We start from the raw sequence: 16,413 nt of genomic DNA on the forward strand, positions 1-16,413 counted from the left end.
CGTTTGACAACTGTACGAAAAAACATCTTATTTGAAAATAAATCCTTACCTGATACAACAAGAGTCTCGTTTGGTCCACACGTATGAAAGTTTCCCATTTTCTTTTCAATTATTATTAATCAAGATGAAATAACAAACCGGCACAACACAGAAGCTACACTAAATACGATTACAATTAAACTAATAAACCCAATTATCAGTGGCAATGTGTACTGTATATTTTTCAATTTAATCCGAGCGTAACAACATAAACTTGTTTTAATAAAAAGCAGCAGATTATGGTACTACTCCAAAAAGCCACTACCCAAAATTATTTTGTAGCTTTTACAAAACTATATCAGAGATGACTATATCAAACTGTAACAGTGTTGCCAATACAGCTATGTTAATTATATACAATCCATGAAGAATGCAAACTACTAGATTTATAGCTCTACGTTATTTTTTAGCATTAAAGTAAAGCATCATCTTCTGGCAATTTAATTTACTAACAGTACTATTGGGTGCAGAAATCTTGCGTCAGGCGAGGGGAAGTACTACCATACCGGCAACTACAGTACAGCGCTAATAGTAATTTGCTTTCAAGGTTGCCAAGTGTAGTACTTTCGGTACTACCGTAGTACCCAAAAGCGACATATCCTATAGCGTAGTACTATTTTGGGTACTACGCTATAGTCGCTGCTGATACTACTGGTCGGCGGAAATACGTCAGAGGGTAGAGACTGTAGAAGGACCGCAATATAGATATTTCTAATTACTAATTTCAAAATACATAATGCATGGTCCGTGAGCCAAGACAAATGTTAGTATATACATACCACAAGTTATAAAGTAATATAAAGAAATAAAGTGACAGTTTTAATCTTACTGACAGCTGATGTACTGATGGTATAAGTGAATAAATAAAGTGACGAAATTTGTAAAATGTACATAAAAATAATTTTTAAAAGTATATAAAGGACTGAACATTTTAGATAAGTATAACAATAAATTTTATAATATAAAATGTAAGATATAAATATTTTGTGGTACTTTGTGGGATTTTATTTCAGATTAAATTATAGTAATGTGTTTACTACGTCACTGTGCTGAGGATGGAGCTATGCAGATTTTCAAAATTAAAATAAAGGAATAGACTAAACATAATGTGGTTATTGTGTCATCGTTGAGATTCAAACTATGTTAATTGAGACGGATAATAAAATAAACGAGTGAAAAAACTGGGTAAATACAATAATAAATAAAGAAGCTGACAAATTAGATATATAATATAAAATGTAAGATATTTTATAGTACTTTCTGGGATTTTATTTCAGATTAAATTATAGTAATGTGTTTACTATGTCACTACTGAGGATGGAGCTATGTGGATTGAACATTAAAATGAAAGGAATAGATTCACCATATTATGGTTACTGTGTCATCGCTGAGGATCAAACTGTGATAATTGAGATGAATATTAAAATAAACAAGTCAACACATTGGGTAAATACGATACAAATAAAGAAGCTGACAGATTACATTTGTAATTTCAAATGTAAGATTTTATATAGTACTTTTTGGGATTTTGTTTCAGATTAAATTATTGTAAAGTGTTTACTATGTTAATGCTGAGAATGGAGCTATGTGGATTGAACATTAAAACAAAAGGAATAGATTCACCATAATGTTGTTTCTGTGTCATCGCTGATGAGGATCAAACTGTGTTAATTGAGACAGACATTAAAATAAATGAGTCAGCATTTTGGGTAAATACAATAATAAATAAAGAAAATGACAGAATAGATATATAATATAAAATGTAAGATGTTTTATAGTACTTTGTGGGATTTTGTTTCAGATTAAATTATAGTAATGTACGTGTGTTTACTGTATCACTGCTGAGGATGAAGCTATGTGGATCGAACATTAAAAAAAAAGAATAGATTCACCATAATGTGGTTACTGTGTCATCGCTGAGGATCAAACTGTGATAATTGAGATGAATATTAAAATAAAGAAGCTGACAGATTAGATATATAATATAACATGTTAGATATTTTACAGTACTTTGTGGGATTTTATTTAAAGTTAATATATGTAAAATAAAATTTTTGTTTTCTTTTTACAATTGTATCTATATTAATTACTATATGTTGCAATCTCTTAAAATTAAGCCTCTGCTTTTATTAGCAAACTAATAGTTCCACACGGCAGTGATGCCAGAATCAAGCTTTTAGCAACAAAAATGAAGATAAGCGCTAGCCAGCAGGAGTATAGAAAATTTAAAGGGAAGCGGTACAAACACAACTATGCCTGGAGAGCATAGGTGTGATTTGGACTTCAGGCAACATTGGCTTTAGAAGAAGAGCGACTACCGCTAACCGTGACATTTTTACGTGTTATCCGTGTGAAGTGGTGCTGCGTTTACCTGAAAACTCAAAGCAAATAAAAAAGCTTTTCCTAAATTGATTTGTAATATTGATAAAATGGTCAAATGTAGCCATTAATTAATTAGATTTGGTAATAAATACAGAAAATGCGTTTTATTATAACAAATGAGTTGAGGTAAAATAAACTCAATGTTTTTATATTAATCTGTTAACAAATGCATTTTTTTATTTATTATTGAGTCCAATAAGTTAACGGTTATTAAAAAAAAAATTCTTTGTAATGAAACAAAAATGAAAAAATTTTAATCTTCACCAAGACTCGAACACGAGCCCACCGCTTGATAAACGGCAACCTTACCGCCTGCGCTACAGCGCTCACTTGATGTACCAAGAGCAAAACAGCCTTTTTAAAGACTTACTACAATTCTTTTATTAATTCGTCATAAATGATCAAGAATTAGCTGTAATAATAAATACATTTATCTACATAGCATTATTGTACTAAATTTATTGTTTTTAATTTGAAGCATACATTTTGCATGAAGATATGATAATTTAAGGGTAACCATTTAGTACTCTATATACAAAACTATTCATATGCTCAACTATCATAAATTAATTAAGTAATATTATAATATTTGTTATATGTAGTCGAATAACTATGATAAACCAGCATATGAATAGTTTTGTATTTAGAGTATTGCATGAACACCCTTAAAGTATCGTATCTTAATGTAAAATGTATGCTTCAAATTAAAAACAATAAATTTAGTACAATAATGCTATGTAGATAAATGTATTTATTATTACAGCTAATTCTTGATCGTTTATGACGAGTTAGTGAAAGAATTGTAGTCAGTCTTTAAAAGGCTGTTTTGCTCTTGGTACATCAAGTGAGCGCTGTAGCGCAGGCGGTAAGGTTGCCGTTTGTCATGCGGTGGGCTCGTGTTCGAGTCTTGGTGAAGTTTAAAATTTTTTCATTTTTTTTTCATTACAAGGAATTTTTTTTTTAATAACCATTAATTTATTGGACTCAATAATAAATAAAAAAATGCATTTATTAACAGATTAATATAAAAACATTGAGTTTATTTTACCTCAACTCATTTGTTATAATAAAACGCATTTGTTGTATTTATTACCAAATCTAATTAATTAATGGCTACATTTGACCATTTTATCAAAATTAAAAATCAATTTAGGAAAAGCATTTTTATTTTATTTATTCACTTATACCATAAGTACATCAGCTGTCAGATAGATCAAAGCTGTCACTACTCCTTATTTCTTTATTACACTTTATTTTTCCGTATAAAAAACATTTGTCTTCGTTCACGCCGTTCACGGTGACAGGCTGAGAATATAATATATATAATTTTTGATATATTACGTTCTGCATTTAAGATGGCTACTGACGTATTTCCGCTGGCAGTATACTTTGTGCAGTCTGCATTCCTTATATCAAAATTCACTTACTATAGAGCGTAGTACTATTCAAGATGGCGGACTTGGCAACCTTGTTTGCTTTATGAACACGCCCTTAGGATTGTTCGTGGACCGAATTGACTGAAGGACAAGGTTGCCAAGTGTAGTACTTTCGGTACTACCGTAGTACCCAAAAGCGACATATCCTATAGCGTAGTACTATTTTGGGTACTACGCTATAGTCGCTGCTGATACTACTGGTCGGCGGAAATACGTCAGAGGGTAGAGACTGTAGAAGGACCGCAATATAGATATTTCTAATTACTAATTTCAAAATACATAATGCATGGTCCGTGAGCCAAGACAAATGTTAGTATATACATACCACAAGTTATAAAGTAATATAAAGAAATAAAGTGACAGTTTTAATCTTACTGACAGCTGATGTACTGATGGTATAAGTGAATAAATAAAGTGACGAAATTTGTAAAATGTACATAAAAATAATTTTTAAAAGTATATAAAGGACTGAACATTTTAGATAAGTATAACAATAAATTTTATAATATAAAATGTAAGATATAAATATTTTGTGGTACTTTGTGGGATTTTATTTCAGATTAAATTATAGTAATGTGTTTACTACGTCACTGTGCTGAGGATGGAGCTATGCAGATTTTCAAAATTAAAATAAAGGAATAGACTAAACATAATGTGGTTATTGTGTCATCGTTGAGATTCAAACTATGTTAATTGAGACGGATAATAAAATAAACGAGTGAAAAAACTGGGTAAATACAATAATAAATAAAGAAGCTGACAAATTAGATATATAATATAAAATGTAAGATATTTTATAGTACTTTCTGGGATTTTATTTCAGATTAAATTATAGTAATGTGTTTACTATGTCACTACTGAGGATGGAGCTATGTGGATTGAACATTAAAATGAAAGGAATAGATTCACCATATTATGGTTACTGTGTCATCGCTGAGGATCAAACTGTGATAATTGAGATGAATATTAAAATAAACAAGTCAACACATTGGGTAAATACGATACAAATAAAGAAGCTGACAGATTACATTTGTAATTTCAAATGTAAGATTTTATATAGTACTTTTTGGGATTTTGTTTCAGATTAAATTATTGTAAAGTGTTTACTATGTTAATGCTGAGAATGGAGCTATGTGGATTGAACATTAAAACAAAAGGAATAGATTCACCATAATGTTGTTTCTGTGTCATCGCTGATGAGGATCAAACTGTGTTAATTGAGACAGACATTAAAATAAATGAGTCAGCATTTTGGGTAAATACAATAATAAATAAAGAAAATGACAGAATAGATATATAATATAAAATGTAAGATGTTTTATAGTACTTTGTGGGATTTTGTTTCAGATTAAATTATAGTAATGTACGTGTGTTTACTGTATCACTGCTGAGGATGAAGCTATGTGGATCGAACATTAAAAAAAAAGAATAGATTCACCATAATGTGGTTACTGTGTCATCGCTGAGGATCAAACTGTGATAATTGAGATGAATATTAAAATAAAGAAGCTGACAGATTAGATATATAATATAACATGTTAGATATTTTACAGTACTTTGTGGGATTTTATTTAAAGTTAATATATGTAAAATAAAATTTTTGTTTTCTTTTTACAATTGTATCTATATTAATTACTATATGTTGCAATCTCTTAAAATTAAGCCTCTGCTTTTATTAGCAAACTAATAGTTCCACACGGCAGTGATGCCAGAATCAAGCTTTTAGCAACAAAAATGAAGATAAGCGCTAGCCAGCAGGAGTATAGAAAATTTAAAGGGAAGCGGTACAAACACAACTATGCCTGGAGAGCATAGGTGTGATTTGGACTTCAGGCAACATTGGCTTTAGAAGAAGAGCGACTACCGCTAACCGTGACATTTTTACGTGTTATCCGTGTGAAGTGGTGCTGCGTTTACCTGAAAACTCAAAGCAAATAAAAAAGCTTTTCCTAAATTGATTTGTAATATTGATAAAATGGTCAAATGTAGCCATTAATTAATTAGATTTGGTAATAAATACAGAAAATGCGTTTTATTATAACAAATGAGTTGAGGTAAAATAAACTCAATGTTTTTATATTAATCTGTTAACAAATGCATTTTTTTATTTATTATTGAGTCCAATAAGTTAACGGTTATTAAAAAAAAAATTCTTTGTAATGAAACAAAAATGAAAAAATTTTAATCTTCACCAAGACTCGAACACGAGCCCACCGCTTGATAAACGGCAACCTTACCGCCTGCGCTACAGCGCTCACTTGATGTACCAAGAGCAAAACAGCCTTTTTAAAGACTTACTACAATTCTTTTATTAATTCGTCATAAATGATCAAGAATTAGCTGTAATAATAAATACATTTATCTACATAGCATTATTGTACTAAATTTATTGTTTTTAATTTGAAGCATACATTTTGCATGAAGATATGATAATTTAAGGGTAACCATTTAGTACTCTATATACAAAACTATTCATATGCTCAACTATCATAAATTAATTAAGTAATATTATAATATTTGTTATATGTAGTCGAATAACTATGATAAACCAGCATATGAATAGTTTTGTATTTAGAGTATTGCATGAACACCCTTAAAGTATCGTATCTTAATGTAAAATGTATGCTTCAAATTAAAAACAATAAATTTAGTACAATAATGCTATGTAGATAAATGTATTTATTATTACAGCTAATTCTTGATCGTTTATGACGAGTTAGTGAAAGAATTGTAGTCAGTCTTTAAAAGGCTGTTTTGCTCTTGGTACATCAAGTGAGCGCTGTAGCGCAGGCGGTAAGGTTGCCGTTTGTCATGCGGTGGGCTCGTGTTCGAGTCTTGGTGAAGTTTAAAATTTTTTCATTTTTTTTTCATTACAAGGAATTTTTTTTTTAATAACCATTAATTTATTGGACTCAATAATAAATAAAAAAATGCATTTATTAACAGATTAATATAAAAACATTGAGTTTATTTTACCTCAACTCATTTGTTATAATAAAACGCATTTGTTGTATTTATTACCAAATCTAATTAATTAATGGCTACATTTGACCATTTTATCAAAATTAAAAATCAATTTAGGAAAAGCATTTTTATTTTATTTATTCACTTATACCATAAGTACATCAGCTGTCAGATAGATCAAAGCTGTCACTACTCCTTATTTCTTTATTACACTTTATTTTTCCGTATAAAAAACATTTGTCTTCGTTCACGCCGTTCACGGTGACAGGCTGAGAATATAATATATATAATTTTTGATATATTACGTTCTGCATTTAAGATGGCTACTGACGTATTTCCGCTGGCAGTATACTTTGTGCAGTCTGCATTCCTTATATCAAAATTCACTTACTATAGAGCGTAGTACTATTCAAGATGGCGGACTTGGCAACCTTGCTGAAGGACCCAAATACATACATACGTCATGAACAAACTCCTGGTGGCCCTGGTGCTAGGAACGCTAGGAACTGACAGGACCAGCAGACAGGATAGGTGCTGCCTGCTGCCAGCCCTACCTAGATACTAGATAAGACGCAGGACATTTCACTCACATTTCAGTAGGAGCAGGACCAGCAGGACTCAGGAGTATTTAGGACTGTTTAGGACTGCCAGCTGAGTCAAGTCAAGGGTTAAAGCTTGGCTTGGTGGCGTTATTTCTCACTCACTCACAATAGTTCAAAAGAAAACAGAAGAAGATGAGTAATTTCTGTGATTTACAAAATTTGGATTTATATGAATTGGTTGGGGCTTTACCAACCTCTTCAATTCAAGAAGTATTATTTTATTAAATCACTAAAATGTCATAGACTAGATACTTATAAATTACTAATTTATTCTATTGTTTTAGATCAAGAAAGCTTATCGTAAAAAGTCATTATCATGCCATCCTGACAAAAACCCCGACAATCCAAAAGCTACAGAGCTATTTCATCAGCTTTCTAAAGCATTGGAAATTTTAACAGATGAATCTGCTAGGGTATGAAATTTATATATAAATTTTAGCAGTGACTAAGGCAAAGTTAATAATTTTTTCTTTTACAATTTTCGAATACATGATATAAAAACATTTATCCATATTAACAATAATAATACTGTGCCAAACCAAGTTGAATTTTGCTAGTAATATATAATAATCAAAATATTTCAATTCAATTATTGACCACAAGTTATAAGATATTTTGTTTTACTAAGGCTTCAGGCTGACTTAGCTATAGATTCTATTATTGTTTAATATGTTAGGCTTTACCTAGTACATTAATCCCTTTATAATTAAAAGATTTGATTAAACTCTTAATTAGTTTGAAATTTTTTTTTCTTTATAGATTGCTTATGACAAAGTATTAAATGCCAGAAAACAAAGTAAGCTTAGAATTAAAGAATATGATGCAGTTAGGAAAAAATTTAAAGATATTTTGGAAGAGAAAGAAAAAGCTTATGAAGAATCACTTCGTCAAAAGGTATACAATTTTAGCTAATTTTATGAATGTAATATATATTTAATATTTTATTCATTTTAGGCAGAAATGGAGAGGTTACAAAGAGAGGAAAGAAGGAAAACGGAAGAAGAAATGCAACGTTTGATTGAACTTAGGAAAGAGCAAATTGAGAATGAAAAATTAAAATCCTTTAGGGTCAAAATTAGATGGAAAGTAATAGGAAAAGATTCAAAACAGAATGGATACAATTATGATTCCTTATACAAAATATTGTCTCAAGTATGGATAATTTTATTTAAAATACTAGAATATGAATCTGTTTACTAACACATTTTTTTTTGTAGCATGGTGATATAAATGCTCTTGCATTGTCGGCAACAAAAGAAGGAAGAGCTATAGTGGAGTTTAAGGAGGCTGCAGCTGCTGTACGTAGATTTTTATTGTTCAGCAAATAAATTGCATTTATTCATGAGTTTTGTGTGGTTACCAAGTTAGATCATTTTGTTTTATTAGCATTTGCATTTCTACTTATTTTATAAAAATTTGAAGATTTTTTGTTATTAAAGCATTAGTGCAAATCCTAAAAACTGAAAATGGTAACTTTTCAGAAATGAAGTTTAAATAACATAACTGTAGTTGGACATTGTTCAAAATAGCAGAATGGTACATTGTGTCAAATTGATTTGTTGGTGCTTCAACTACCTTCAATCTGTGCTTCTGAAGCCTATACCTTTGCAGAAATTTTCCTTAATATTTGGTGTTGGCTGTATAGATCAGAGAAGCATGGAGTAAATTTAGTTGAAATGCCCTCACATCAATTTAATTCAGTGTTTATTATTATTCTATGCCTACTTCAGAATAGGTGTAGAGTAATAGGTAATGGAAGTGTGATGTGCAATTAAAGAAAGTACATCCTATCTACTAAGATAAATATCTAAAATCTAATTAAATTCAAGGAATCTGCTGTGAAACTGGAAACTGGCCTAAAAGAAAACCCTCTAAAGCTTCAAGGTTTATGGGTTAATACAAAATTAGCAAAAAACAATGTAGATTGTACAGAAGGTCAATCAACAAGATTATTTACTTCACATAAGGATTCACAATCTAGAGATACAAGGGTATGTAAGATTTAAATGTAAATATTCGTTTTCTTAAAAAAATAAATTATTCTGTTTTTAGAAGTGGACTGTAAATGAATTTAAAGAATTCGAGAGGTCAGTTCTTGATAAGATAAAAAGAGCTCAAGAACAAAGAACAGACTAAATTAAACTAATAACTTAATTGGATGTAACATAAAGAAAATTTATATTCCTTATTTGATAGAAGGCAAGTTTGTATTTTATTGTTTTTGTTGACTTTTTAAAGAAAATGTGAATATAATAAAAATTTAGAAGAAAATGAAGACTATAGTATTATGATTTATTACTTTTTGTAATTAATAAAACCAAATTATTATTACTAAAATTTACAGTATATGAAAAAACTTTAAAACTATTAACGATACTATTTACTTAGTGGTAATTAATTAAATTTAGATTTAAACAAATTATTTCACTGCTGTGTGTGTTTTATAACTGTAATAACAAAAACAAAGAATCTTTAAAGAAATGATCTTTTGTAGATGTATATAAATAAATTTGTTATCTTTATACTTTAAAAATCATCTATTATAACAAGAACATATTGATCAATCCATTTTGCTAATGAACTTAATATAATTGGTTCTATGACCACGATGACGGTGGACAGGGTGGACCGTGGATATCATGCTAAAAAGAGAAAGAAGAAAAAAGTTAAATTAGAAAAATAGAAAGCTATAATTGCAAACAGTCGAGGGTCGCGCAATTACCCCATAATCAATTCATAATCCATCCATCTCTTTCTAATTTTGATCAGTGATGCCAGAATTGGTTGTTTTGTAGCTAAAACACAATTATGTTTCTCATGTAGATGTGCGTCCGGATGCATGCATGTATCCCCCTCCATTCGTTTGTTTGACTGCAAAAGAGCCAATTCTGGCATCACTGATTTCGATTGTCAACTTTTGGAGTATGGCAGAGCTGGCAGCACCGTAGTTGACCGTAGCAGGCCAGCGAACTGCAGCAAACGTGACATTCACTTATCGTATAATTTTAAAAATGAAACCAAAAGCGCCTTTAACGAGTGAACCAGTGTGGAATAAACTTCAACAGTATTTTACGAGCAATGGATCAAAAATTAATATAAACGATCTGTTTAATGAAGACCCAAATCGTTTCCAAAAATTCAGGTATGTTATGAAGGCAGCCTTGACACATGACCTTTAAATGACCTTAAATATTTCATGTATAATAGGTAAAATTTAAATGCGGTTAAGGTCTAGCATTTTTATTAGTTTTTTTAATATCATTAGGTGTAGCAAAATATGCCAATGTGTTGAGTAACTAATTAGTTTTTTATTATTTGTACATTAATATTAAAATCAAATATTTCAAATTAATCAGCTTAGAACTTCTTACTCCGGATGATGGCCCTATTCTCCTTGATTATTCCAAGAATCGTATTACATCAGATGTATTGCAACTGTTATTTGAACTGGTATAAATTTATTATAATGAGTGTGTAACACTTGTTAATTAATAATAACAGTGGTTATACTGTTTTAGGCCCAGGCACGTCAAGTTGAAGAAACTAGAAATGCCATGTTTTCAGGTGAAAAAATTAACTTTACTGAGAACAGAGCAGTTTTACATATTGCACTGCGTAACCGAACCAATTCACCAATTTTGCTTGATGGTAAAGATGTAATGCCAGAAGTAAATGCTGTATTGGAACATATGAAGCAATTTACAAATCAGGTAAATAAAATTATCCATTGTAAACATATAATGTATTTAGTTGGAGTAATCAGATGTTTCTGATCAATCTGCTTGATATAGATAATTTCAAAAGAATGGAAAGGCTTTACTGGTAAACCTATTACAGATGTTGTTAATATTGGTATTGGTGGCTCAGATCTGGTAAGTTATTTATTAAATAAAATTATGACTAATTTTATCATAATTGTTTTTTTTTTTAAATAGGGTCCTTTAATGGTAACAGAAGCTTTAAAACCATATCGCATAGGCCCTAATGTTCATTTTGTCAGTAATATTGATGGCACTCATATTGCAGAAACATTAAAGAAATTAAATCCAGAAACTACCTTGTTCATTATAGCTTCTAAAACATTTACAACTCAGGAAACTATAACTAATGCAAACTCTGCAAAATTATGGCTATTGGATGCATTAAAGAATGTAAATAATAAATTTTAATAATAGACAAAATATAAAAACATGTTTTAAACAGCTAAATAATTGATTTAAAAGTAATAATGTGTACTTACTTTAGAATTCTGCTATTGAATCGCATTTTGTCGCTTTGTCCACTAATACACAAAAAGTAAAAGAATTTGGTATAAATGAGAAGAATATGTTTGGCTTTTGGGACTGGGTAGGAGGAAGATACTCTTTATGGTCTGCTATAGGACTTTCAATTTGCTTATCCATTGGCTTTGATAATTTTGAAAAACTACTTAGTGGAGCACATTATATGGATAAACATTTTTGTTCTGCTCCATTAGAAAAAAATGTAAGTAGTTAATCATATAAAGGTGAATTTTTTTAGTTATTTTGGAAAACTAATCTTATTTGAAATTAAAATTTGTTAGGTACCTGTCATATTAGCCTTATTAGGAGTTTGGTATCATAACTTTTATAATGTGGAAACTCATGCTTTATTGCCATATGATCAATACTTACACAGATTTGCTGCTTATTTCCAACAAGGAGATATGGAGAGTAATGGCAAATATGTAACATGTGCTGGCACAACTGTTAATTACTCTACTGGTATGCCTTACTCAATCAAATTATTTTTTAAGTAATACATTCTACAATAAATAATAATTAAATAATAATCTCTTAGGTCCAATTGTATGGGGAGAACCAGGAACAAATGGTCAACATGCATTTTATCAATTGATACATCAAGGCACAAGGCTAATTCCTGCTGATTTTATAGCTCCTGTTTTGTCACACAATCAGGTATATTAATATTTATAATTATATAAACTTAATAACAAAAAAATTTTTTAATAATAATATATAGGTTCAAGGTGATTTACATCACAAAATTCTACTTTCTAATTTTCTGGCACAAACAGAAGCTTTAATGAAAGGTAAATCATCAGCTCAAGCTAAAGATGAGCTGGAAAAATCGGGATTGAACCCTGAACAAGTCAGCTTACTATTACCACATAAGGTATTTGAAGGCAATAGACCAACTAATAGCATTTTGGTTAAGAAAATATCTCCCTTTACTCTTGGAGCATTAATTGGTTAGTATAACAGAACTAGTTTAATATAAACTATAATACAAATTTGAATACTAATTTCTTTACTTATAGCTGCATACGAGCACAAAATTTTTGTGCAGGGTGTGATTTGGGATATTAACTCCTATGATCAATGGGGGTATGTAAATATAATTATGCAAGTTCTTTACATTTTATTTGAAGAATTATGCAAAGTATCTTACTAGGTATATATGTTTTTAGAGTTGAGTTAGGAAAACAACTTGCTAAAGCTATTGAGCCTGAGCTTGCCAGTGCTGACAAAGTAACAACTCATGATTCATCAACCAATGGACTAATTGCGTTCATAAAAGCCAATAAATCTTAAAAATAACCTGCATCATACCTTACAGAAATAAATACTGTTTAAATTATATACCAAATTTTTAGATGTTGAATATAGCGTGATTTCAAAAGATCATAGAATGTTTGTTGAATTGTCAAATTTTTTATTAAATCTGCAATTAATTTATTTTATGTATGTATACTTTTATAGGTAAAAATATATTTAAACGAAATGACTACAGAGAAGAGGAATAGAATTGTTAGTTTTAAGTGATTACAATATAACCTAAAACAGATAGATTGTAAAATATAGTGGGCATTTGTGTGTTTTATGTGAGAATAATTTTTTGTCTCCTCCGACGTAATATAACGTCGAAAAAAATTAATTCGTTTATTAATACGCGGTTGTCTATAAAATAAAAATAACTCGGTATTTACAGGTCTAATGTTTTACAATATATCTGAAATAATTTAAATAGAGATATTTCCAAAATTTTTATTCATTCTTCGTTAACAGAACTATTAATTTTTACACTGCGTTAATATCGACAGAAATGTGATGCACTTTGCTCCTTAAGTAGGTATATTACGGGTATGAAGCGCGTCAGTACGTCATAAAAAGCGTATTCACTGATGTGTAATTTCAGCTTATGTCAGTGTAGTGTAGTGTAGTTTAATCGTTTATTTCATTTTACATGACTGAGTGAGGGGGTGTGGTTATTAATCTATAAAAAAAGCTAACCATTCTCTACAAAATGGAAAGTATAAATTGGTGGAATGTACACCTTGAAAAAAGAATATCACAGAGCTTAGAAAATAATGGAGTACGACATCGGTATGTTCATTCATAATAAACTTTTCCTTTAAGATAAAACATAACCTTAAAGAATAATTCATTCAGCATTTATCTATATTTTACATTACTCATGATGAATGTAATATATGCTATTTATAAATACTATATTAACCATTTTTATTTTCTTCAACAATGACAAATGACATTTAATTTATAGTTGTGTTTACTTAACCTGTAATGTTAATATAAACAATGAATTATCCTACAAATTTTTAGACCAAATGCTACAAGTGGCTTCTGGCTTGGACTTCTAGTAGGAATTTGTGCCATTATAACAATATTAAGAGAAGATAGCAGCTATTCAGAAATTTGTCTACTTGTTGGTATCACAGGTTTCGGATTGGTTGCTAGCTGTTTATGCCTCTTTTTTCGCTTTTCCTTTGAAAAAATAGCAGTTAAAGACTACCAAGTTATTTATTTTTTACCAGCAATTATAACATCTTTGCTGTATCTTCTTATAGTAAATAAAGGTATGTATCCCATTGATCTGCTAAAAATACTAAAACCTTTTCAAAGAAATTAAAGTATATATTTTGATGACTAAATTGGAATACTTATAAGTATGAATTTACTAAACCAGCACTATTGGTAAGTGTCACATGGGGATTGACCGTTGCCAGCTTAGGCACTTGGGGTGTATTGCAATTAATGTCAAGATTTCCTAAGTGTTTCACAATTGGAGAAGCAACTGCTGTTATGCATGGAGGCATATTATGCTTACTTTCTGCATTTACAAATCTGCCCTTAAGATATCATTTACCTCCAATACATACTAATGACATTATTACCGTTATTTTGCAGGCAAGTAATTAAGCACTGATTGCCTTTTTCAATTTATCAAATTAATTTAATTGCAATTATTTTTCAGATGGGCATAATATATGTTGTAACATTGTGTTTACTATGTGGACAATTTCAAATTTTTTATAAGGTCACATATTTTTACTTATTAATGATTAGTTTACTGGCAATTATTATTCTTCCATTACTTTATATTTTACTTGATCAAGATCCAATAACTTGGATAATATTGTTTATCTTTCGCAAGAAAAGCAGAGTAAGTTAAATTAGAAAAATTACTTTCTGATGGTGTAAGAAGATGGGACTTTAACTAAATATATATTTCAGGTTATAATAATAGCATATTGGGCTACTCTGTTAATACTTTCTGCTGTGTTCATAAAATATAAAATAGCATCAAAATCTCAGGCTACAACTTCAGAAAGAAAGCTTTTCCATATTCTGGCTGTACTAGTTTACATCCCTGGTTTCATATATGATCAATCTTTATTATATCTTGCCAGTGGATCTATGATGTGTTTATTTATCCTGCTTGAGGTATGCTGTGCTTTATCACAATAGCAGATTAATTATTAATAATTGAACAATGTAATGTGTTTAAACCAACTTTTTCAAATTTTTAGCTACTTCGACAAATGAAATTACCACCACTACAACAATTCTTAAAACAAGGATATTTTTCATTTTGTGATGAAAAAGATCATTTGATAGCATTAACTCCATTATATTTGTTGGCTGGACTATCTTTACCACTTTGGATGCCAACAAACAATTTACAAATGATACCCTTACTCAGTGGTGTACTAAGTTTGGGAATTGGTGATACTGCAGCTAGCATTGTTGGAAGTACTTGGGGAAATCATAAATGGCCTGTATCAAAAAAATCGATTGAAGGAACAGTAGCTTGCGTTGCTAGTCAGCTATTAACAGTAATTTGTTTTGCCTGTTTTGGTAAGTGATTATAAATTATTTAAGTTAATAATATGTTACTTAAAATTTTCATATCCTTAGGGTACGTTGAAAATTGGTTGGTTATGGTACAAACTACATTAGCTATAATTGTCGTCTCTCTTGTAGAGGCATTGACAGACCAAATTGACAATTTAGAATTGCCATTATTAATGTACGTATGTTTGCTTATTTAGCTAGTTTCTTATGAAGATTGATATACTCTTAAGAACATTACAATCGCACACAAAGTATGTGATATATTTGTTTATTATTTGTTATTGAAAAGTTAATTAAGATTAGCAGTGAACCAAGAATTAATTTACGCTTATTTATTTTTAACTACTATATATTTGTCTGTTGTATATTAGTAAATAATTTTTTATTGTAAATAATTGAGCAGTACTTGAAGATACAAAAAATAAGGCGATGTATCTCTAATTTAATTTGATTGTTAAACTGCATTTTAATGAAAATATGCATGCTTACAGACGATGTATAGAATGTTTGTTTGCTCTGTATATATTTTAAATGTGTATATCTTTGCAAAATAAGGCTAAAAAGAGCGACGAACAATCACCTTAATTGCTTTAAGTTTATAAAACTGCATTTCATCAGGATTAAACTTCGGTATTCTGTAGTACGATTTTTTTTATTATTTATTAAGGTAGTAATAATTGCATTTTTCCGTAAAATGTATTTTACTCATTTTAGTGTAAAATATCTGCATTCCCACATATTAATGCATTTGTCTACTCTACAAATATTTTTATGCTTTACGAAATATATAAAATATACATGTGTTAATAAAATATTTTTATAAAGACAGTTATATAATTCCATAAATTTTGC

The 16,413-nt window shown here is 29.6% G+C and overlaps 4 protein-coding genes and 2 long non-coding RNA genes across 6 annotated transcripts in view; 5 read left to right on the top strand and 1 right to left on the bottom strand.

Annotated features, from left to right (window-relative positions):
* The window catches only part of Flo2 (flotillin-2), a 64,126-nt gene extending 63,784 nt beyond the window's left edge, over positions 1-342 (bottom strand). The window contains exon 1 of the mRNA XM_066724984.1: positions 50-342. Coding sequence (XP_066581081.1) covers positions 50-98 — 49 coding nt within the window. The 5' untranslated portion in view covers positions 99-342. The remainder of the gene's footprint in view (positions 1-49) is intronic.
* A 509-nt stretch (positions 343-851) lies between these two features.
* Positions 852-1,943, top strand: LOC136786093 (uncharacterized). The gene is made up of 4 exons (XR_010824748.1): positions 852-1,224; positions 1,317-1,485; positions 1,577-1,748; positions 1,841-1,943. It is a non-coding gene; the product is annotated as an uncharacterized lncRNA (long non-coding RNA).
* Positions 1,944-4,262: 2,319 nt separating this feature from the next.
* Positions 4,263-5,307, top strand: LOC136786097 (uncharacterized). The gene is made up of 4 exons (XR_010824754.1): positions 4,263-4,588; positions 4,681-4,849; positions 4,941-5,112; positions 5,205-5,307. It is a non-coding gene; the product is annotated as an uncharacterized lncRNA (long non-coding RNA).
* A 1,915-nt stretch (positions 5,308-7,222) lies between these two features.
* Positions 7,223-9,698, top strand: LOC136772166 (dnaJ homolog subfamily C member 17). Its single transcript, XM_066724936.1, has 7 exons — positions 7,223-7,633; positions 7,708-7,836; positions 8,183-8,317; positions 8,378-8,575; positions 8,641-8,721; positions 9,253-9,414; positions 9,476-9,698. Exons 1-7 carry the CDS (start codon positions 7,556-7,558, stop codon positions 9,557-9,559), a joined length of 867 nt encoding a protein of 288 aa, XP_066581033.1. The 5' UTR covers positions 7,223-7,555; the 3' UTR covers positions 9,560-9,698.
* Positions 9,699-10,385: 687 nt separating this feature from the next.
* Positions 10,386-13,198, top strand: Pgi (glucose-6-phosphate isomerase). Its single transcript, XM_066724931.1, has 11 exons — positions 10,386-10,565; positions 10,780-10,873; positions 10,942-11,133; positions 11,215-11,295; positions 11,359-11,574; positions 11,669-11,908; positions 11,988-12,168; positions 12,245-12,363; positions 12,428-12,656; positions 12,726-12,792; positions 12,876-13,198. Exons 1-11 carry the CDS (start codon positions 10,435-10,437, stop codon positions 12,997-12,999), a joined length of 1,674 nt encoding a protein of 557 aa, XP_066581028.1. The 5' UTR covers positions 10,386-10,434; the 3' UTR covers positions 13,000-13,198.
* Positions 13,199-13,562: 364 nt separating this feature from the next.
* Dolk (Dolichol kinase) lies at positions 13,563-16,385 on the top strand. Its single transcript, XM_066724932.1, has 7 exons — positions 13,563-13,791; positions 14,029-14,282; positions 14,393-14,613; positions 14,681-14,869; positions 14,941-15,150; positions 15,237-15,564; positions 15,625-16,385. The coding sequence occupies exons 1-7, from the start codon at positions 13,712-13,714 to the stop codon at positions 15,756-15,758; spliced, it is 1,416 nt and encodes a 471-aa protein (XP_066581029.1). The 5' UTR covers positions 13,563-13,711; the 3' UTR covers positions 15,759-16,385.
* Positions 16,386-16,413: the final 28 nt, after the last annotated feature.

This window comes from Prorops nasuta, unplaced genomic scaffold, assembly GCF_024137725.1.
Source record: "Prorops nasuta isolate Cenicafe-Biocafe unplaced genomic scaffold, Cenicafe_Pnas_1.2 PNAS00003, whole genome shotgun sequence".
In the NCBI taxonomy this organism is placed as follows: Eukaryota; Metazoa; Arthropoda; class Insecta; order Hymenoptera; family Bethylidae; genus Prorops; species Prorops nasuta.